Source organism: Anguilla rostrata, chromosome 9 (assembly GCF_018555375.3).
Source record: "Anguilla rostrata isolate EN2019 chromosome 9, ASM1855537v3, whole genome shotgun sequence".
Classification (NCBI taxonomy): Eukaryota; Metazoa; Chordata; class Actinopteri; order Anguilliformes; family Anguillidae; genus Anguilla; species Anguilla rostrata.
Window position 1 is genome coordinate 9,037,727 of NC_057941.1, and position 22,239 is coordinate 9,059,965.

The window sequence follows — 22,239 nt, forward strand, 5'->3', positions numbered from 1 at the left end:
AGAAGAAGAAGAAAATGTGGGTTTTTGCCAGCCGGTCCTATAGGTGGCAGCAATGCGTATATTTGAAGCATAAGTCGCATAATTCCAGGAAGAAGGTGAAGAAGAAATAGCGAGGAAAATGGTGGATTCCGTAAGTGCTTCTTAAAATTCTTGTTTACACCCTAATATTTGCCATAGGTTGTGGTAACTGACTTTTGAAACCTTCTGATTTACCCTCAGGGGGAAATTGTCGAGGGGTGTCGCCTTCCAGTTCTTAGAAAAAATCAGGAGCATGAAGACGAGTGGCGTGAGTAGCGGTATTTTTATTACTGGCTAGGTAGCTAGCTAGCTTGCCAGCTAAAAACATAAACAGTTCACAGTGTAACCGCACAATGCTGCACGATGGATGTTACTTTAGAGAGGTGGTACTGAAATATTTTCTCTGAAATCATTTATCATCCTGTGGTTATTTGGCTGAATAAGAACATGTTGTCTCCATCTCCTGAAAACTCGCGAGTTTGGCAAATTAATTTCTATTAACGTCTGACTTGACTGACTAGTTTACAGAGTCGTTTAGTTGTAGGACTCTTGTGAAATGGTGACGAGTAATGATACGAACAGTTGGCTACATAGGTAATTTCTGAGATACTAAGCTAGGTACTGTACGGTCAGCTTAATTGTTGTTGTTTGGTTGTGACAATATGTTGTTGTTTTCCCCCCAGCTTTGGCAGAAATTCTCAGCGTTAAAGACATCCCAGGGAGAAAACTCTACTATGTCCACTATATTGACTGTGAGCACTCTCCATTACTACACTAAAATTACTAATCTATAGTTATACTAAATAGTACAGCTTGGGTAGTCTAGCTGCCTCTGTAAGCAACACAAATTCAAGTGTTTTTTTTAATAATCAATGTCTATAACATGAAACTGTTACATACCGCTCAATATGTAATTCTCTATAGTTACAAAAGGTTTTTTTCTCTAAGGTAAAATGATTGAATTATTTTGTCAGTTACTCAGTTATCTACTGCTCTATAAGTTTTAGAGTAATTCATGTTTTTTTAAAATTGTGCTCATGTGTGAAAAGTCAACAAGCGTCTGGATGAATGGGTGACCCCGGACAGGCTGGACATGAAGAAACTGCAACTTCCTAAAAAGGAGGCGAAGACACCCACCAAAAATGGTCTCCCTGGGTCACGGCCCAGTTCCCCTGAGAGAGACCCCGTGGTAAGCCCAGCCCCCATCATCCTGGAATATGGACACGGGGTTGACTATAGCCCCTCAACCACAAAGCTCCCAGCCATTCAAATATAATAGCACACATGCACACACAAAAACCTGACGATTCTGTATATGGTATATGGGATATAATTCTAAATTGTGGCTTTGTAAGTTGGACACCTGTTAAATTGTTGTGTGTTCAGAGTGATTCATTGCTTTATAAACTGGGCCTGTGAAATAGCACCATTTGCTAAAGTTGCCAGAATGACTTGGTTGTCAGCTGTGTATTTGTTTGATTTAAAAGAAATGGTTTACTGAATTGACACCTTTTAAGTTGGGGAGAATACCTGAAGGAAATGGTCTTCTAACTTGTGTTACCAAGCCTCTCCCTGCAACATAATTTTTATTAGTGCAGTATCAAGCATAAATGAATATTTGCCAGTATCAGAATTCTTGATCCTGGTTTCAATCGGTTGTAATATAAAAAAATTATTTGTTCACAACATATGCATCATTGCTAGGTTTATATGTTTATATGAGCAGTGTTGTCACAAAACAGAGTTCTGATGCTCTGGTGCTTATTAATCCTTTTAGTTATTGAATTTGTGGTTTTCTAAGCATTTGCTATATTTGAAATGTATATAAGGTGATTTGACATGTTTTCAAACAAGTTGAGAGGTACTTGTGTCAACACAAATTTAATTTTTTTTTTTACATTTTATTGTTCTACCAATGCAGTGTCTCTCAACCTGAGGATTCTTTTTCTGTTTATGAGTTCAGAGTATGACTTGACTTGTGCAGTTTCTTCTGTTTTCTTAAGAAACACTCAAGACAGTTGAATCCCTTTGGCTCAATTGTAGCACGAAGTACACCACAGTGTCAAGCGTTTTGAGTGTTTTAAGGAAAAGAAAAAATCACGGCCTCTGGACGCCAAGTTTTGATCAATGATGCCAGTTAACTCCCCCTTTCTATTCAAATTCAGAGGAAGACTGTAGATCTCAGCCTCCCAACTGCTACATCTCCATCCAGAGGCAAAACCATCCCCACAACGGTACAAGTCCCTGCTATCCATTTCTCACTGAGGGAGTTACATTTATTTGTGGTCAGGTCCACTGGATTAGAATGAATGAGTTTCAGAAAAGCTCTATGGTCGCACTGACTGTTTGAAACAGGCTTTGTCAAAGTATTTGCATCACAGCATTAGGATTTCTCTGCAGATTGTACATGCACTTGTACTCAGTTGTACATACTTTGCTACATCAAAGCTTTTCTGTGGCTTCAGTAATACTGGCGGTCTTGATTGTATGTGGATTGCATTGAATTTCTTCAATGCAAATTTCTTTGTACAAATGCAAAACAACTCCATATTGTATGTAATATCGATGGTTTTTGGACTTATTTGGAGTGACTGTTTCGGCACCCAAGTATCCTTTTCTGGTCTTCATTTGAAAAGGTTTATTTTTTTCGAAAGGGAAATATTTTGTCATCGATATGGAAATATAAATATTATAAATCATTGAATACAAAATAGGATCTGGATTTTTTTAAGTGGGAAAGTTTACATGGAAATGAATGGGAATTAACAGGAATTTTCTAGGAATGATAGCATTGATAGTTTTTTTGCAGGCTGATTGCTTTTCCCCTCTGATATCTTTTTTCTCTTTGCCATTAGTTGAAATGCACTTATCAAGGTCAAAAACAGATTTTAAAGCTATGTTTCAGTTATAGCTTTGAATTTAAAAACAGTTAAATTGAACTTTAACATTTTAAAACACTTTTTAAAACGTTCTCATTGTTTTATATTGTTTTACCTTTTTTTGTGTAAATTGTAGACCAAAATGAACTTATGAGGTATCAATATCTTAATAAACCAAGGGCCTGCTTTTACATTAGCATGGATAATGACCATATTGTACAAACATTCTTTCTATGAAGTTTTTAGAATGTTGTTCTCCACATATCCTGAAATAGCTAAGCATACAGTCTTTGAGACAGTGCATACATCCAAATAAGTTGAGTTTCATCTTGTATATTCACAGGCAAATTTGTATTGTATTGTATGAAAAATGACATGGGGCAGCTTATTTCAGTAGACTTTGGACAAATTTCATCACAGTGTCATATATGGAATATTTTATTGTTATAACCACATTTGCCACCAACAATATACTTTGTTGACGAAAAAGCACTCCTCCCTGCAGTTGACTAGCAGTCGCAGGTAGATATCTGAAACCTGTCATTTTTCCAATTTGCAAATGATTAAAGAATTATCTGTGCATTGATAAAATGTCCCCCACCTTTGCAACTCCTCTGCAAAATAAGCGTACTCCATTTCCTTTCTGGCCGTCAGCATCATCATCAAGAAAGTAAGAATGACAGTGTGAACATTTATGAGATTATGTGAAGGGTAGTCAGTCACAACCTTTAGAGTACCTCCTCTTTGGTTAAGGTTACCTTTTGACATGGACATTTGTAAAGGGGCTGGTCCAACATAATCTCTTGTGTGAAATATTAGTGGTATCGAAGTGTTATCTGAACTGTCAGCCTTGTGTAATTGATTGGTTGTAAATGATACTGTAGTAACATAAGTCCTTGGCATCGTCACAGTGCAGTTTTTCCTGCATGATAGTCTGTCATCTTCTATACGGATAAGAGCAATTGTATTTTCCTTTCCCATTATTTCTCACACAAAATAGACAGATACTGGACACTTTTTAGTACAGAAAACACTCTGTGTTTTACTTGAGAGAAGTACAAAGCTGTGTCCTCCTCTGAGGATTTTCCAGCCCACACAACTGAAGAACTTGAGTTTGAGAACATCGATTGCTTAAAGCATCAGGTGAGAGAGGAAAGCGTGGATGTAGAGGAGTGTTCAGCTGACACAACATGCTTTTGATTCTGTCGCTTTACACTTGAGTGGCTTTAACAGTATGTTTATCGATTTAAATGTTTTTTTTTTTTTCTTTCTAGTCTTACTTTTAAAATTTGTTAAAAGTCTTGACAGGTGTGTGTCACTCATTTTGGTTTCAGAAGCGGAAAGCTGAGTCGGTCCCCCTAGCGACAGTGTCGCTGCCCACACCTGTGCCATCGTTGCCTAGCTCCACGGAAACCACCCAGGCAGCTGTCTATCCAGCTATGAGGGACACCAACACCTTCGCCCAAAAGTGCAATGCGCGGGATGAGCACGAGCAGGTCACCTCCCTGACCACGGTAACCCCAACACCCGTCAGCACACTTCAGACCCCTCTTACTTTTGAGGATTTATTCATATTTCTTTTGTTTCTTCATTGTCGAGATGTTAACATCTTCACCTACTCCCGCCCCCTTTTTGTCTCCAGAATGGTACAGCCCGTCCCCTCATTCCCTCACAACCAGGCAGAAAGAGAAAAGCAAACTGCGGGGGAACTGATGAGGTAAACGCGACTGTTCCCTCCAAGCTTGCAGATGTTTAACTGTACGTAAAGGATTCTTTGTCAGGTCTCTGGCTGCTTTTGGGTAGAATTAAGCCCTCCCTTATGCCTCCACCCCATTGTGTGCCAGGACTCCCAGGACAGCTCGGATGGCATCCCCGCCGCCCCTCGCATGACGGGCAGCTTGGTGTCGGACCGCAGTCACGACGACATCGTCACGCGCATGAAGAACATCGACTGTATCGAGCTGGGCCGCCACCGCCTGAAGCCCTGGTACTTCTCGCCCTACCCGCAGGAGCTCACCACCCTGCCCGTGCTCTACCTGTGCGAGTTCTGCCTCAAGTACCTCAAGAGCCTCAAGTGTCTGCAGAGGCATCTGGTGAGAGCGCTGCACGGCGGCACTGTCTGCCTCCCCAGTCCCATTACATTACATTACAGAGCGCGACTTTTACATAGCATTGCATTGCATCCAGTTATACAGCTGAATATATACTGAAGCAACGCAGGTTAAGTACCATGCTCAAGAGTACTACGGCAGTGACCTCCTCAGGAATCAAACCTTTGACCTTTAGGTTACAAGACCAGTTCCTTACCCATTATGCTACACTGCCGCCCCGTGTCCCATGGAAGAGTAGTCAACTAGCATAGTCGGAACATTTCAAAACGTTTCTACAGGGAGCAGTTACATTACATTACATTACAAGCATTTAGCAGATGCTCTTATCCAGAGCGACTTACACAATTTTTACATAGCATTTTACATTGTATCCATTTATACAGCTGGATATATACTGAAGCAATTCCGGTTAAGTATCTTGCTCAAGGGTACAACGGCAGTGTCCTTACCCGGGAATCGAACCTGCGACCTTTCGGTTACAAGCCCAGTTCCTTACCCACTGTGCTACACTCCTTAAACTCTGTGTCTCACTGTAGCTCCCTTTGGGGGAGCAGTCTTCTCTAGATGTGGTGCCTGAGACAAAAATAGTCAGACCAGCTCTATAGATCCTTTTGTATGGAATTAGTTCCCTGCTGACCTCACTTTTCAGTATAAGCATTTGTGCAATTGTTCACTGGTAGGAATGGAGTACAGTTTGGATTTCAGACACTTTGTGAGCTGGTTTGACATAATTAGCAACATGTCCATTTGTGCTACATAAAACTATAAATTGACGTGATGCCATTTGCTTACAGACAGTGGTAGAAAAAAGAGCCCAGGTGGCATTTGTACACAAAATTGTAAATTGGATTGACATTAATATTTATTTAGGGTAAATTTTGAATTTGTTCCTCTTGTCCGTCTCTCAATGCCCTCTCTCTCCTTAACCAGACGAAGTGCAACCTTCGGCACCCCCCGGGTAATGAGATCTACCGTAAGGGGACCATTTCTTTCTTCGAAATCGACGGCCGGAAAAACAAGGTGATTGTGCTGCCGGCTCTGACGTCTGGAGTTTCCAGCCCGACGTGGGGCCTGGCAGGAAATGTGGATGTAGCTCAGTGCCGTAAACCCGAATGGAGCTGGAGATCTGTCGCTGTAGATCCTTTGTTCTGTGGGCTGAACACCTTACCCAGAAGCCCACCATTTAAAAGAAATGATCTTCTGGCCTGTTATAGCTGCGGTTTTTTTTCCTTTTGCCAAAGAAGCGGTGGTGTCATCCGGCTAATTTAATTATAGTCAGAAAGTGTTAATGTGGTGGGGGCCAGAAGCAAATCTTTTGGTCTGTGCTTCCTTCTTCTTAATCATTTTCAAGGTAAACATTCTATTAAGAGCAAAAGTCAATAGCAAATTGGATTTCCCCCATCAGAGATTAAAGTAAATGCTGTTGGGTAGGTGAGCTATAGTTTGCTGTAGAATGGTGTGACCCCCCCCTTACTCCAGGAATTAAATTATCATTTTAAAGAGCCCACAAATAGTAACACAGTTTATCTGATATAGGGTAAAATCCTTCACAGAAAGCATTAACCCCTTGGTGTCCTTCAGTTGTCCATTTTGAGGTTTTGGGCCGGATGATGTCTGCTGTCAATATGTAGTTTAATTTTCAGAAACACTGAAGCTTCGTACTGACTGTTCTCTCTCTGTTCTTGTGAAGACATACTCTCAGAACCTGTGTCTGCTGGCTAAGTGCTTCCTGGACCACAAGACTCTGTACTATGATACCGACCCCTTTCTCTTCTATGTGATGACAGAGTATGACTCCAAAGGCTTTCATATTGTGGGTTACTTCTCTAAGGTACTGGAAGCTCCTGCAATTATGAACTACATTATTTACTTTGAACTACAATTCCATACAATGCTTGCCCTCTACATCCTACTATACTGTACTACAATTTCAGTGTACTGTCAGCCCAAGCTGCATACTGCATACTGGCATACCTTTGTCACACAATGGCGTACTGTAACCTAATGTCTTTGTTAGGATTAGGGATTGTGACATTTAAGTCATTTATAAACACTGAAATATGCTATTAACTCAAAAATGTGCAGGCTTAGTTTAATGTCGAACTTTAAGTCAACAGTTGGTTACCCACAGTGACATACATACATGTGTAATTGTTTTGTCATGGTTACAGGAGAAGGAATCGACAGAGGACTATAACGTAGCCTGCATCCTCACCCTGCCTCCTTACCAAAGGAGAGGATATGGAAAACTTCTCATTGAATTCAGTAAGTCTGTAATGACCCAAAATAGCTTACACAGTGGGCAGCTGTATGTGTTTTTGGCGGGGGGCGTTTGTGGCTTTGTTCTTCCCTTTTCGGCTGTGTAGCTTTGGTGGCATTCGCTAATTTGCACGTAGAATCTATATGTAGCAGTGCGGTTAGCCACTACAGGCCCCATAGTACTTGATGTTAATTCTGAAAGAATTAACCAGATGAAGACATTGTCAGAGCTGTTTGTATGCATTCCTCTTATTTTCAAGTCTTCGGTTAGGAAACCGAAGAAACCATGGGCTTCGGTTAGCCTGTTCAGCCCCTGGCGTTTCTGTGCTAGTTTTGGCTTCCCCTCAGTCGCGCCTGTCCCTCCCCTCAGGCTATGAGCTGTCCAAAGTGGAGGGGAAGACGGGCACCCCCGAGAAGCCCCTGTCTGACCTGGGCCTGCTGTCCTACCGCAGCTACTGGTCCCAGACCATCCTGGAGATCCTCATGGAGCTCAAGCCTGACAATGGAGAGAGGCCGCAGATCACCATCAAGTGCGTTTGCTGTTCACAGCTTCCTCAGCTATCTTAGTACTGGGGTTCTTTGTATATTTCATTTGTAGTCGGCTATAAATAAAATTAACTCAAATGTGTCGATAGTGAATGCATAACTAACCGGCTAATTTGCTTGCTGCAGCAAACAGTCCAAATTGTCATATGTGCCCTATTGCTAGCTAGGCAACTGTGTCTGAACCATCCATCCATTTTACATAACCTGTTGATTTCTATATTATATAGAGAGTATTTGTTGGTGTGTGCATAATGAAAGGTGAGTTGATTATTACGGTGGTTGTGTGTTTTGTTTGGTTAAAAGGTTATTTTCTGTGTGTGTGTGTGCAGCGAGATCAGCGAGATAACCAGTGTGAAGAAGGAGGACGTAATATCCACGCTGCAATACCTCAACCTCATCAACTACTATAAGGTGTGGGAGCTTTGAGCGTTTTGGCTCCTGTTACACACGACTGTGTATTCAAGGGGACCGTTGAGGCACGTGTGCCTTTTAGTGTAGTTTGCACAACTTTGAAAAGCCTCTTCAGTCCATGCCAGGTTGGCCAGAATGCCTTTGTTGTTGGAGTAACCCGACATCTGTATATCTGGGGCTGTAAAGCAGGGCGGACTGCAGGTGCAGGTGCGGTGTGCATTGGGCATGTTTGGGAGTTGTGTGTTTCTGGGACTTGTAGTTGCACTGAGCTGACTCCACGTACCTTTCATACTTCTCTCCTCTGCACAGGGTCAGTACATCCTGACGTTGTCCGAAGACATCGTGGACGGGCACGAGAGGGCCATGGAGAAACGGCACCTCCGCATCGACTCCAAATGCCTCCACTTCACCCCCAAGGACTGGAGCAAGCGAGGGAAGTGGTAGAGGCCCCACCGGGCCGTCCGTCCACTGGCGCCCACAGCCCTGTCTGCAGAGAGCGGACACGGCTCTTCAGACCAGAGTAACGCACGCGAAAGTGTTCATCGCTCTGTCGTCTGTCTCTTTTTCCCTTGAGAATCTGTCCCAGTCCCCCTAAATTAAAAGCTCGTTTCCACCACGGTCATTACTCAGTCATTGGGACATTGCACCCACATTCATTCATCGATGTGAACGAACCTCCTGTAGAGTGAAAAGGCCTATTGGCCCTGACCGAGTTTTTCCCCGACACTACTGAAACAGGACCAGGTGCTTAACTGTTCTGCTGATGGCTGAATAGCATTGGGCCAGCCTTATTTTGCATCTGTACCTGATCCATCACCTTTCCCCACAGAGGACGCATTAGGTTTTATGGCTTTGTGGGCCTCCAGCAAAACCATTCATTTTGATGGTAGCGAGCCATTTTGGTCAGTGATTTGGAAACTGCGTATTTTGTCAATATGTCAAGTGGCTAACACATTTTCCTTGTTAGTTTGAATGAATTGAACGACTGAATGAATTTTGTCAGCTGAAGGTCTGTCGTACTTCACTGCAAGGACACGGCCACAGTGAGAATAATCAGTCCGACTAATACACCCATGCGTGTAAGATGGGGACCACTTCTAATGTACATACCACTTTGTAAAGTTTTATTTTTTAATACAGTAATGCTTCTTTTTTTTTTGTTGTTGGATTAAAAGAAGTATGGCGGCCATTTCAAATGCCGTGTTTACCTGTGACAGTTTGCATTTAGCAACCCTGTACAGTTAGATTTTTTTTGTTTGAGTATTTAACCGTATTTCCTTGGAATGTGTTTATTTTTCTTTTTTACCTTGGCTCCATTTCTCAAAGGGTGAAAATGGATTTTGTTTTTTTAAATAAGCACGTTTCATAGTTATCACAAAGCATGTGTACAAAAAAAAAAATACCACGTGTTTTTCTCTGTTCAGAAAAAAGATCTCTTATTAAATTTATTTATTGTAACCAATCAATAATTATAAATCTGTACTAACTGATTCATTCTTCAGTATTTATCCATGCTGTCTTGTCAAAGCAACCATTGTGTAAAGTGTACTGAAGTCAATGAACACCAGATGTCACTGATAGTCTATCGTGAAATGTAGGAAGTGGAGCGGGAAAGGGTTGACTTCCGATGTTTTGCCATATTGCACGTTTTCACATAGTGAGCGACAAGTATGTGATTAAAATAAAAAGACCGAGAGTTCATAATCACGTAAGCCAAGCTGAGTTAATGTGGGTTAAAACCAGGCGTTGGGAGACTTTCAGAAAACTGCTATTGCTTCAGGTAACGGGTCAGTTCATTGGTACTAGCTATGAACCAAGTGGTTGCTTTTACTTCTGAAAAATTCTGTAGTCTTCCTGTTTGCTGAAAAACCAGAGCAAATCCTTGCTACCACGTGATATCTATCAGACTGGAAGCACAGCTAATAATACGCTTATGTATATGTCCTGTGGCTGTTAAAAGGCTCTGTGTGACAGAAGAAAATAGAAAATGGTGCAGTTTTGTTTAGTGGTCAACCTTATTTATTCCAAATGAATGTACTTCTGTTTAAATTGAGTTCAACCAGTTTAGCATGATGGTATTCAGAAATAGTGCATTTTTTCTGGCCATGTCACAGTGCTATGTGCTATCTACTCGACGCCCCCCTAGAGTAATAGCCATATGACCAGGCAAAGGGAGTGCTCAGTCAATAATTAGGGAGGTAATCTCAAACTCCAGCTGGAAGCAAATTCTGTGGGGGACAACGAGGGTGGAAAACCTCCAGAACACAAATTAACCTGATCGCCTGACTGATACTTTTATGTAGGGAGAAAGTTGGTGAGACAAAATCATGCATTTTTTGTAGCTAAAATTCTGATTAAATATATACTGTAGTTATACTGTCTTATTGTGAGCAGCTGACTGATATGAGAATATTATGTATTGCCATATAATGCCCAGTATGATGGGGCGCATGGTGAGGAACACTCATGATGTATTGGAGTTTAAATGCCCATACGCTGATAACATTAACTGATGATCAAACACACAAAGGTATAACTTTAGGAAACCTCAGATACAGTAAGTAAGAGTCCACAGTCACTTAATCCTTCCTTCCAATTAATGTAGTCTTAAGTCTAAAAACATTAGCTTCAGAGCATGAGCGTGTATGAAAGAGCACTGTAGCTGCATAGTGCCGTCTTGCTATCTCTTCCTCTCTGAGAGAGCGAGCGGTAGAGAGAGGGGAGGGGGAGGGAGATCAGCAGTGTTGTGTGACGGGAGAAGGAGGGGGGGGGGGCAGCCTTGAATGTGAATGGAATAGAGACGGCACGAGCGAGGGAATGAGAGAGAAAATCACCCCCGCTCCCGCTCCCGTTCCTTATGACAGAGCGGTGTGACAGCGTAAGCTCTTTCAGCACGCTAACCATGAAGGATTTCTGAAACAGGAGAGAAGAGGAACAGACAAAGAACCAAGAATTCAAAAAAGAAGAAAAAAAGAAAGAAAAAAACCGCCGGTAGGACAGATAGCGGAACGCAATGCTGTCCTCACGAGGAGGAGGAGGAGGAGGAGGAGGAGGGAGGGGGAAGAGGAAGCAAATGGGAAGCAATGTGGAGGTAAGGCACGTCTTTTCACTTCAATCTGGATTTTCAGGGGTGTTCAGATCTTTCCCGTTCTACCCATGACTAACTGGGACCCAGCAGCTGCAATGCACTCAGTCGCCTGACATGTACATGCATGTTTAATTCACTCCAATATGAAAATCAAGCACAGTAATGTAGGGGAGGAAATGTGTCTAGACAATAAAGGAAATTATGTTCATAGAAGACGCAATGATTTTTGAGAAATCCCCCCCACACTGTATTGTTTCACTCCGTCTTTGTTGAACTGTTGAAATGGAGTTTTGACACTGACATGAAGTCACTACAGTTTACAACACAATCTTATAAAATGAAATGAGAGATATTATTGTTGATATAGTTGTTGCTGTTGACCATTGTTATTTTACAGTCTGGGTAAAATAACAATGGTCAACAGTTGCTTTGGTTGTTCCATGCTGATGTGTGGTGATGCCAATAAAGCCAAAATAAATTGATTTGAAGAATGATGTCCCCACAGACACAGACAATTATGATTTAGTCTTTTTTTAGGACTGTCAGGTGATTTTGAGGAAGCGGATGACAAGATTTCTGTAATATGTGACATATTTAGAAAAGTGAAGGATCATAGCTGGATTTTGAGATGTTTATTTCACGAAGGGATGCAATAAACTCCTTTCAGAAAGAGACATTTAAACACACACTATTTAAATGAAGTGACAATGGAACAGTATGGGAATGTAGATGAGTACAGTCATCGTGTGTGTGTGTAATTGTGTGTGTTTTATGTTTTTTTTGGGGATGCGGGAATGTACATATTGCCTATTATCGCTTAATGGAGTGTTGACCATTTTTAATGTAGTTAATCAGTCAAATGGCTTAAATTCAATTCAAAATTTGAGCTGAATGTAATATATAGGATATTATGATGATATGAATACATGTCTTTCTCCCTCTCCCTCTCTCTCATATTCATCTGGGCTCTAGGTTTAAGCAAATGGTATTTTACAATATCTTTGACAGTTGTTGTCTGCTGAGATGTCTCTGTCTGCAGTCCCCATGGATAGGTGATGGTTATAACTGTGTGCTGAGCAGGCAGTGTTGCTGCACTAGATACAGTGAATTGATTGGCTGCAGTCTGAAAGGGTGGGTTTTTGCTCACATGTGAGCCTGATGACGCTTTGTTGTCACGGTTACATCACATACACAGAATCATTTTTGCGGGGAGTAATGCACTGAAATATAGCTTAGTACCTGTACTGACATCCTTCTTCCTTGAGTGCTGTACAAATCTAATATGAAAGGAGACTATTTGAATGATCTTGTTAAACCGTGGTTGCATGGTAGCTCTTTAGGGTGAAGTGAAATTTGTGATTGTGTGTGATTGTGTGTGTGTGTGTGTAAAGACATATTCTTTCTTGATTTGGCTCTTTAGTCCACAATTTTATATTTGCAATCAAACAATTCACATTTGGTTAAAGTGCACATTTTGCTTTTATTGAAGGGTATTTTATACGCTTTGGTTTCACAATGTAGAAATTACAGCACTTTTTGTACATAGCTCACAGCATAGTGTTTTGGACATATTAATGCTATGCAAATGGAAGTAGTCATGTTTTGTGCCGCATGCAATGGCTGCTTGACCAGTACTGGTCATACTAATCAGAGAAGCTTATAGGTGCGCTCGTTTTGTTCCAGAGATTCTATAAAAACTAGAGATAAAAACATTCTTTTGTACACAATATTTTCGGCAGCTAAAGGGGTTAAACATTTACTGATATTATCGATATTAGTATATTCTTAGATAATACCTTGAATACGTATGAGATGATCCCAAAGATAAGTAAAGATAACTAACCACAGGTAACTCATTCCTGTGGTTAGTTATCTTATAGAGGCTTCTGTTTCTTAGACAATTATCCACCAGGCTTCTCATTGCAATACAAGTGTCTCTCTGTCACCAGCCATATTGGATTATCACCAACAACTTTGCAGACATTATTCTACATATAGATGAAATGTCTAGCTGCAGGTGTCCTTGTGCCTTTCTTTTCTTCTCTTCATGAGGAGCTGCTGTTGTGTAGTTCTGCTGAGTGCTTTGGCCTGTACAGTGGCTATCCCAGGCACCACAGTGATCTGAATATTATTAAGTCTTTGCTGCTTGGAATGCCTCTCATTCTAATACCTGGAATGTGCTGCATGAGGGAATGAGTCTCAGTTATTAGTGAGAAATCATACTCCTGGGTGCATTGATGTTGCAGAACTCTTTCCTTCTTAATTTAGATACAATTAATAGCTGCCAACTACTGACTGAAACAACTCAAAGTGAGAGAGGAAGTGACTCCAGGATGAGACAGACAAAGAGACACTCACATACGCACAGTGAGAAGCACTCAAAATGATTCTCCAAATGATTCACCCTCCCCGTTCAGTGACACACACGCTGTCCTTCACTATTATTAAAATGTCTTGTTTTTATAAAGGACAGCTTTATAGAGCAGAGCACTGGTGTACTGGCTGGCTTTTTCCTTCCGTGATATCACTGCTGGGACAGACAGGCTGACCTCTCACAGAATTTGATTGTGACTATACGCACCTTTCAGACAAAGATACAGAGAGCCACATAGCTGCAGACTAGCATCCATTTTTCAGGAGAGATGTCTTGTTACACAGCTTTCAAGATTTTCTAGGAAAAAGTCCTACAGAAATAGCCTAATCATCCTGAAAATTTAAAATTTAGGAATTTAAATCAGCTGAAATTAACTTATTATATTGTAGTGTAATACTACTGTATTGTATAATATGATATTATATAACAGTATATTATAAAATCTTGTCATTTGCAGTAATTCAATTATAATCATTTACATTGCTATGCTTAACATATCAATTGTCGGTTTCTTTGTACATGTGGAATTTACTTACACTTATTGTAAAATATATTTTACAATGTACTACATAGGCTTTTAATGATTTATTGAAGTGCAATTACACAGAAAGGTTCATATATCGTTAACCAACTCAATCAATGCAAATGAAAAAGTGGAAAAACTGAAGTTTCCTGAACTGAATTCTTTATAGTTATAAGTTAAAGCTAAAAAGCTTTAAAGTGCTATCACTTATATCAAAAATAATAGAAAAAGAAGTGGACAATGTGCTGCACTCACTCAGTACAGTGAAGGATGGAGAAGTAAATAGATTTAGAAATGGTGTGTGACAGAAATAGTCAGGGTGGATGAGTCTATGTAGGATGAATTCAATCTGGGAGAAACTTTGGAGACATCAGGACTTAAATGCCTGAGACAGAGTGACAGCAGACAGACAGAGATGAACGTTTTCTAAGTGTCTCAACAAGAAATGTTGTAAGTAAGAATGTATGAGAGAACAGCACAAAGAATAGCAGAACGGTACGAGAGATTATTAATATTGATTTAATAAGTAAGTTAATGTCTTCTGCAAAACATACGTGTTTTTGCACAAATATACTGTATTCTCAACCACATTTGCACAATACCCTAAATGAAATGATCATAAAAAGCTGTTTAAAAAATAAAACTTGATGAAACCTGGCAGACTAGTCTGTGCTCCAAAGGGAGATTGAGCATTTTCAGAACCTAACATGTGAGTACAGGGAAGACAATTTTGTACTCGACATAAAACAAAGTAGCCCACAATTCCTTGTCCTGACTGGCACAAGCACATGGCTTACGCTCTACAAGGAGGAAATGAGAAACAATGAAGGGTCAACAGACAGCAACGACGAGCTATTAGCACTTATCAACTTTCTCTTTTTCTCCGAAATTCTCCCCTCAGAGTAGGCTTAGGGGGTTGTTCAGAGAGGAAGTGGATATCTGGTGGCAATACTACAGTATACTACTGTGCTGAAGAAACAGCCTTTTGCTACAGCCAACTTCCTTTTTGCTGAAACAGACAACACAAAAAAGAACTATAGTTTTAGTTATCTTTATATTACAAAGATAAAAAATTCCACACCATTTTGATATTGATTTTAGAATCAGTTTTCTTCTAAATTTGTCAGTAACCAATGCAAACACACTTTACTCAGTTACTAACGCCATTCGGAAGATTTTCGACTCAGATACTCAAAATAGTTGATAGTAGCAATTATTGTAGAGACACTGAGGATTCAGACCCTTTTTCCAAAAACATGACACATAGAGTTACTCTTTAAAGGTAACGTCAGCCCAGAGGTATTGTGTGTCTACATTTCCCATAAGTTCCCAGAGTAGTGCTCGACTGCACAGGCCCTTGCTCAGCTCTGTGGCGTCAGAGTTGTCTGAAAGAGGAAGAATGAAGAAGAACTGAGACTGAAGCATGTAAACCATAAACCGTAGTGCGTTCTGACAACAGACTAAGGACAGAAAGCTTTTTTTGTACTGTACTATGTGTCCAAGCCCCATACCCTCCAGCAAATGAGAGCTTTCATAGTATATAAATTTGCATCACCACAAAACAAAGCATTGGAATTTCTGTTCATTAAAATATTGCCCATTTAATTAATTAATTTGGTATGTGTTTATTTCCAGGACAACTTCCTAGTCGAACACTAAGACGAACAGTCTCTCACGCCCACGTCCTTGCGTTTTGTACATAATCAAGTTCAGTCTTGTTAAACTTCCCATACGATAATCAAAGCCACACAAAAACACTCATAGCATACTCATTCTGGCCCTGACAGAGAGGTCAAAGCAGTATCCCTGCTAAGAAACGGTCCGCACTTGTTCTTGTTTCTGTTTATCATATTAAAAGGCACCTTTGGCACCTTGGAGCACTCTCATCTCCTTGTTCAGCTCTGTGCAATCAGCTTCTCTTGACCATTCATCTCCTCCTCCTTCAAAAAAAAATATTTTTACAAAATGCACTCAATGCATGAAAAGTACATTTCCCAATCTGGTGCCATCTGTGAAGGTGTCCCACCGGGTAATTCTCCAGGCCCAGTCCTCTTTATCTGCATTATCAAAAGCATTTCCCATCGCATGCAGTATTTTGGGCCAGAATTTAAATGAATTGGAATGGGGAAAAAAGAAAGTGTTAAAAGAAGGTTTCACAATCAAAAGGATTTGCTAAAGTATAAACAGAAAGCCCAAATTGGAAATAATGTGTGACTATTCCTCAACAGCCTTTTTCTCCACTTATTTTAATTCATTGGTATTTCAATTCATATTCCATTAAAAAAAAAAAGAAAAAATTTATTTGACATTTATTTGATTCTTCTCTTTTACAGAAGTTTGACATGAGATGGATATGGGGTGGTATGGCTGCTGGCTGATGTATCTGCTATAATGTAGCATAATCAATTAAAAAGTGAAAATACCAGCAAATTAAAAAAAATTGAATGCATTAAAGGTAATGAGTTATGCTAAACACTGTGATGGAATAAAATGATATTAATCGGTTTTGTGGATATGATTCATTTGTATTTCTGATTTTAAAGGTTTTTTTAACCTTTCGTCATAATTCAACCATGTATGAGTATTGGCAAAATAAATTCTTCATCCTTATAATCACTGTGAAAGCCACTCTCAGTTCCTCAAAAAATCAATAGAAAAGAGCAACTGAAGTTCTCATCAGAGCTGTGCATTGATTTGATCCAAAAAATGTCATCTTTAACATGTCCCAGTAAAGTGGTCTTTTAATTTAGCAGTGCTGAGGGATCCCTAACTGACAAGGATTGATGTCAGAAAGTGCTCTTTACATTCAGGCACCATCATTTCTGCTTTGACCTCAAACCTTTTGTTTCTAGTCAGTCTTTTGTGTTGTAAAATCAGATCGCTCCAGGGACTGGCTCAGTTTGACATTTGTTATTAATATTGTATGAAAACATATGATTGTTGTAGTCATATTTTAAATGTGTGCAATATTACAGTACTGCCGTGGGGATTTTATGAGAGACCCGGGTATTAGTGCCGCCGTGCCTCGATTCTGCTAGGACTGTGCTGTGATGTTAATATTGTCTTCCAGAGACATGACTTTGGCTTCTCTGTGCCCGACAAGATGGCACCCAGCAATCTGGCTCATGGATTATTGATTTGAATTTCAGTTTCTTGGATGGAAAATGGATAGCAGATAAGCGAAACAAGAGAGATGATTCCCGTCGATGATTCAAATGTCATCAAACTTACAAGTTTGGGGTAGAAATGTACATGTAACGCATGTTGGAATTCAGAAATAACAAATATCCCATCTTTCCCATGGTAAATTTCCATTTCACCCAACTGCACACAACCGTGTGGAACAGTAGCAAAGTTATTCACACAGCAGTTTCACGAAAAAATGTCTGTCTTTTTATGCCGTTGTTTTGTACCATTAGCTCCCTACTGACCGTAGTGAAGTCTTGTTGATGCAGAGGGTGCTAGATAGCGATGGGATAAGAGTGGATAGCCTTGTAAGTCCGGTTGCAAGGGAACAGAATCAAGTGTTGGACAGACTGTAAGGAAAGTCAATGCTGCAGCATTAACGGAAATCTGGGAGAAGGACTGAAGAGATGGGTGGGATGTAGCCGCACTGGAGGACAGGTTGGAGAGAGAGAGGCCATGGAGTTTGTGCCATACAGTGGTTAGAGTGGGTGAAGGAGGGAGGAATAGAGAGGAAAGTAAAAGGGAAAAGAGTAGAGGATAGTGATCAGAGTGCTGGACATGGGTAATCGTCAGTCTGGGCGAGGGGCAGTTTTTCAGGATGGTGAGGTCCAGCTTATTTAGAGAGTGACTGTAGCAAGATTGTGGCAAGAGAGAGGAAGTCAGCTGACTGGGAGATCGCTACATGGATGCTGAAGTCTCCCAGCAATGCAGTCCCATCATCTGGAAATGAGCCAAGCAGGAAGTCCAGCTCTTCTATAAAGTTAGCTAGGAGACCTGGTGGATTCTAGAGAAGAAAAATAAACAGCTTGGTAGAGTAACAGTTGCAGCATGGAATTCAAATGAAGAGCTAGAGGATGTTATATCACCACTGAATGCTGGCTATGTATTTAATTCATATTTTTTTTCAGATTTTATATCCGTCTTTGATTATGATCCAACTTTTAAAATAGATTGTCCAGTTTATTTATTTATTTATTTATTTATTTAATCATTCAGTCTCTCACTCATTCATTTATTTTGGTGTGCCATACAGAAAGTGGTTGTCACTACTGAACTTTACATTTCAGTCGTCGAAGCTGCCAATTTTACAGTCATGAGAAGGGTGTGATGGTGTCTTAGCTGAAGACCAGGCCAGACCAGAAGGGAGGAAGATGAAGAAGTTGTGACAGAGTGAGAGTGTGAGATGCTGGTTGTTGTTAGAGTGAGAGAAGTATGTGACGACAAGCATCCTGCCAAGGCACAGAGTTCAGGACGCATATGACATCATTTCCTGCCACAAAGGAAGCAGCAGGGGAGCAGAGGATTGTCAGAAATAGATCAGAAATGTTAACAGGAAGCAGGTTTCTCTGAAGCAAACCGACACCGGTCTCTAGCATCTTCCATTCTCACACCACCGTATTGGTAGCCTCCAGCACTGTTCCCATCTATTATGCACCACAACCAACATTTACTGAGGAACAAACACGATGCTACCGTGCACTCAGAAACCTCACTGCTGTATCCGGATTACGACACGCACAGTGCTCCAACGGTCACGTCTGTGGTTGCATCTAAAACGAAAGGCGGTTGAAAAATTCTTCTTCTGTGTGAGAATTGAGATCATGTGCTGGGCTGTGCTTCATGTGAAGCTTGTGGGGGGAAAAAAGAACAAGGTCAGGCTGAAGAGAAGTGCAGACGCTTCACAGACCCAACATTTTAGCTTTAGCTCTGATCTAGTTTAGCAGAGGCCACATCACAACTGTGGTGGCTGGACTACATACAGCTGGGAGAGATTTAACTCCCAGAGACACTCATATTGTGTGAAATACTAAACATTTTACTAATTGCATTTATGTTGAATACTAAACAATGAAAAAAGGGTGCCACAAGGCCACTAACACAGTGCACATGCTCTTCTGATACAAGACATATATGGCAGCATTTTTCTCTGTAGAGCGGCAGTTTGTCTCAGATGGCCCCACATTTGATAAGCCCAGCAGTGGATTTCCTTGCTTAGCTGTGTGCTCTTTGCGCCACTGCCCCTGTGGTTGCACCCAGCAGGGTAGACCGCCACTGTCATTTACATCAGCCAGAGCTTGAGTTTACAAAGCTTAAACTCCCAACCGATAAGAACAGACATATAGGCTCAAATCCGTCTTTAGCCCTTTGTGACCTGCCATGCAATTTGCAAAGATAACACTCATGACTATGCTTCAAATTCCTTATGCTATTAATTGCATTTGTTATTTCCTGTGGTAGTATATGTATGGCTAATGTGCTGATCCATGAGTGCCTTGAGGGCAGAATCCCCATATAGGTGCAGTGGTGTGTCTCTGTGCTGTTAGGCAATGGGGTTAGTGTGTAAATGCATACAGTGGTGCATGCTTTGTAGTCTGTGCTGAAGCCATTATAGAATCACTCAGATCAGGGCACATCCAACTCTGCAGTGCACACAGCTGGCAGTCATAGTAATAAACAGGTTCAGACATGGAGGGATGGGAAAACTTTCAGGGGCTCAGCCACAGGATAGGGCCCAAGAGAGGACTGCAATGTTGTGTGTGAAAAGGTGTGTGCACATGTGTGTGTGTGTGTGTTTGCACCCCCGGTCCCCCATCCTGTCTGGTCGCAATAATGTTGTCATTGCAGGGAGGAGATAGTTTTATTGCACACACACACACGCACACACAAACACACACCCCACTAGTCTGCAACATGCACTCTGGACAGGGATGCCAGTTCAGGGTTTAAAAATAATTAATTTTTTTTATAAAGCACTTAAATGCTTATTTCTGGTGACTTTTGAGGACAGAATATATATATTCTATATATGTGACCTTCTTACAGCCACATTAATATATATATATATAGATTAATGTGGCTGTAAGAAGGTCACATGCTTCTTGTGTAAACTGCTAACTAATGCAAAAAACTTTTACGATACGGCCTGAGAAGTAAACTCTACTAGCATATTTTCCTGACCAGAGTGCTATTCCATAGGACACCTCCAGATGAATAAAAGCATTGCTCTATCTGTATTATCAGGAATTGATATGGTTCAGTTTACCAGTGAATTGTTGTAAAGTGGGACAATCGTTGCAGCAAAGATATCTTTTAAGGAGTGATAAGTCAATAAGAATAACAATTCCTCTATAAGCTAGAATTATTTGATCATAAACTGAATGATGTTGATAGTTCCTACAACTTAGTTGTCTTTAAGGTTGTTTTTCAAAGAAATGTCTAATGTCTGGCTGCTTTATTTTCACTTGCTGCATTATTTTAAGTCAAATCATGCACTGATTGCAAACAAGGAGTTGAGAATGATGAAGATGGAGAAAATTAAATGGTGCTCCACATAATGTGCCATGTGTAGGATATCTGACAGACCACATATAACCACATATAAATAGCAGCTCCAAATTACTCTGTCAATGATACAGCATATAGCCTACATATTGATTCAACTGTAATATGGACCACTAAGTAACTCAACCTTCACCTTTTCTATAAAGAGCTAGCTAGCAAAGTTAGCATTAGGCTACTTAACTATAATTAGTGGTATTACTCTGCCAAAACAACATAATAATATCTTGTAAGTGCTTATGTCATGAAGGAACACAAATACTCCTTTGGATTACAACAAGTGGAGGACCTAGCTGGCTAAATAAACCTAGTGGATAGCGCTTGCTGCTTTAGATGAGTGGACATGTTAACAGATTTGAAAATGGTGAACCCGCCCGATCAGAGCTGAAAAATGGTTGTTATAAAAGTAACGTTATGTACACACTCATTCATTGTCTAACATTAGGCTAACTTAAGCTGCCTTTACACTGCCGAGCTGTTTTAAAATGCTGTAGCAGACCTGGGGTAGAATTAGGGATGATCAATTTCCACAGACGTTCTTTATCCACCTTTTGCCCGGTATGAACATCTTGACACTGCAGAGAAGAATTTGCGGGATTCGCTGCGGCTCGTACAATTATGTATCTCGTGCACACTAAACAGTCTTTTTCGTAAATGACTGTTGTGTGATATTTTTGAAACAACTGCCTTGAAAAATGTTATCGCTGGTGTTTCTGGTTTTGCTAGCAAACTGAGAATAAAGCGGAGCTGGGTGTTAAATTAGCAATCAGAACAAGAATAATAAAACAAAAACAAAGGAGATTTCATCAAAAAAGGGCAAGGCTGAAGGACCATATGAGGAAGCGTAATAAAATAATAACGCTAATCCATACTGCTGTATTCTTTTATTTAGGTTTCTCCGGTTTGACATCTTTACACTGAAATCAGACCTGGCTCTGCTCCACCTATATTCCTGGTTAATGTTCTGTGTAAAGACGGCTTTATTCCGATCATTATAATATATTGATGAACTTGATGGCAATGTAAATAACGGCAAAGTTAAGGCCAATTCAGATCAATGATTCGCAACGAGACAAAACAGTTTTAGAATGTTGCAGAGAAAATTGCAGCGGTGTGAACTGGTTAGTTGCAGAGCGTCTGAAGCTGTTGCCTGGGGTCTCAAAAGACCCACCTTGTCGAATCGCCAAGTGCGTTAGAACGTTTACAATCAGACGTCTTGGAATTTTGCAAGATGCATCCAGTCTCCTTGCGAATCATTGATCTGAACTGACCTTTACTGACCTCTACATTGCAACGTTGCAACAAGGTAGCATTGCATTCGCAGACACCAGACAAAACAGTACACCGCTAACACGCAAGTGAGTTGAAGAGCGAGCCTGTTGCGTTAGCTCCGTCTACCCTCTCTGGGGACAAACCACTGATGGGTGATGGAAAACGCGTCACTAACTATGCGCCGCTTATGATTTTTTCCCGGGAATGTCGCCACAGACACCCAGTTCTTCAAT

General features: G+C 40.6%; 2 protein-coding genes across 2 annotated transcripts in view; both read left to right on the plus strand.

Moving 5' to 3' along the window:
- Positions 1–9,931, plus strand: LOC135262850 (histone acetyltransferase KAT5). Its single transcript, XM_064350161.1, has 14 exons — positions 1–130; positions 220–286; positions 702–770; positions 1,068–1,207; positions 2,184–2,252; positions 4,232–4,411; positions 4,540–4,614; positions 4,742–4,990; positions 5,939–6,028; positions 6,699–6,839; positions 7,180–7,273; positions 7,638–7,797; positions 8,143–8,224; positions 8,534–9,931. The coding sequence occupies exons 1-14, from the start codon at positions 119–121 to the stop codon at positions 8,666–8,668; spliced, it is 1,563 nt and encodes a 520-aa protein (XP_064206231.1). The 5' UTR covers positions 1–118; the 3' UTR covers positions 8,669–9,931.
- Positions 9,932–11,011: 1,080 nt separating this feature from the next.
- Positions 11,012–22,239, plus strand: part of LOC135262848 (signal-induced proliferation-associated 1-like protein 1) — a 34,833-nt gene continuing 23,605 nt past the window's right edge. The window contains exon 1 of the mRNA XM_064350158.1: positions 11,012–11,315. The gene's annotated coding sequence lies outside the window, so the exon portion shown is untranslated. The remainder of the gene's footprint in view (positions 11,316–22,239) is intronic.

What these genes read in the sequence shown, in the direction of transcription:
- LOC135262850 (XM_064350161.1), top strand. An exon ending in GCAAAACCATCCCCACAACG is followed by an intron (nt 2,253 to 4,231) that starts GTACAAGTCCCT and finishes TTTTGGTTTCAG; the next exon opens with AAGCGGAAAGCTGAGTCGGT. An exon ending in TTGTGGGTTACTTCTCTAAG is followed by an intron (nt 6,840 to 7,179) that starts GTACTGGAAGCT and finishes TCATGGTTACAG; the next exon opens with GAGAAGGAATCGACAGAGGA.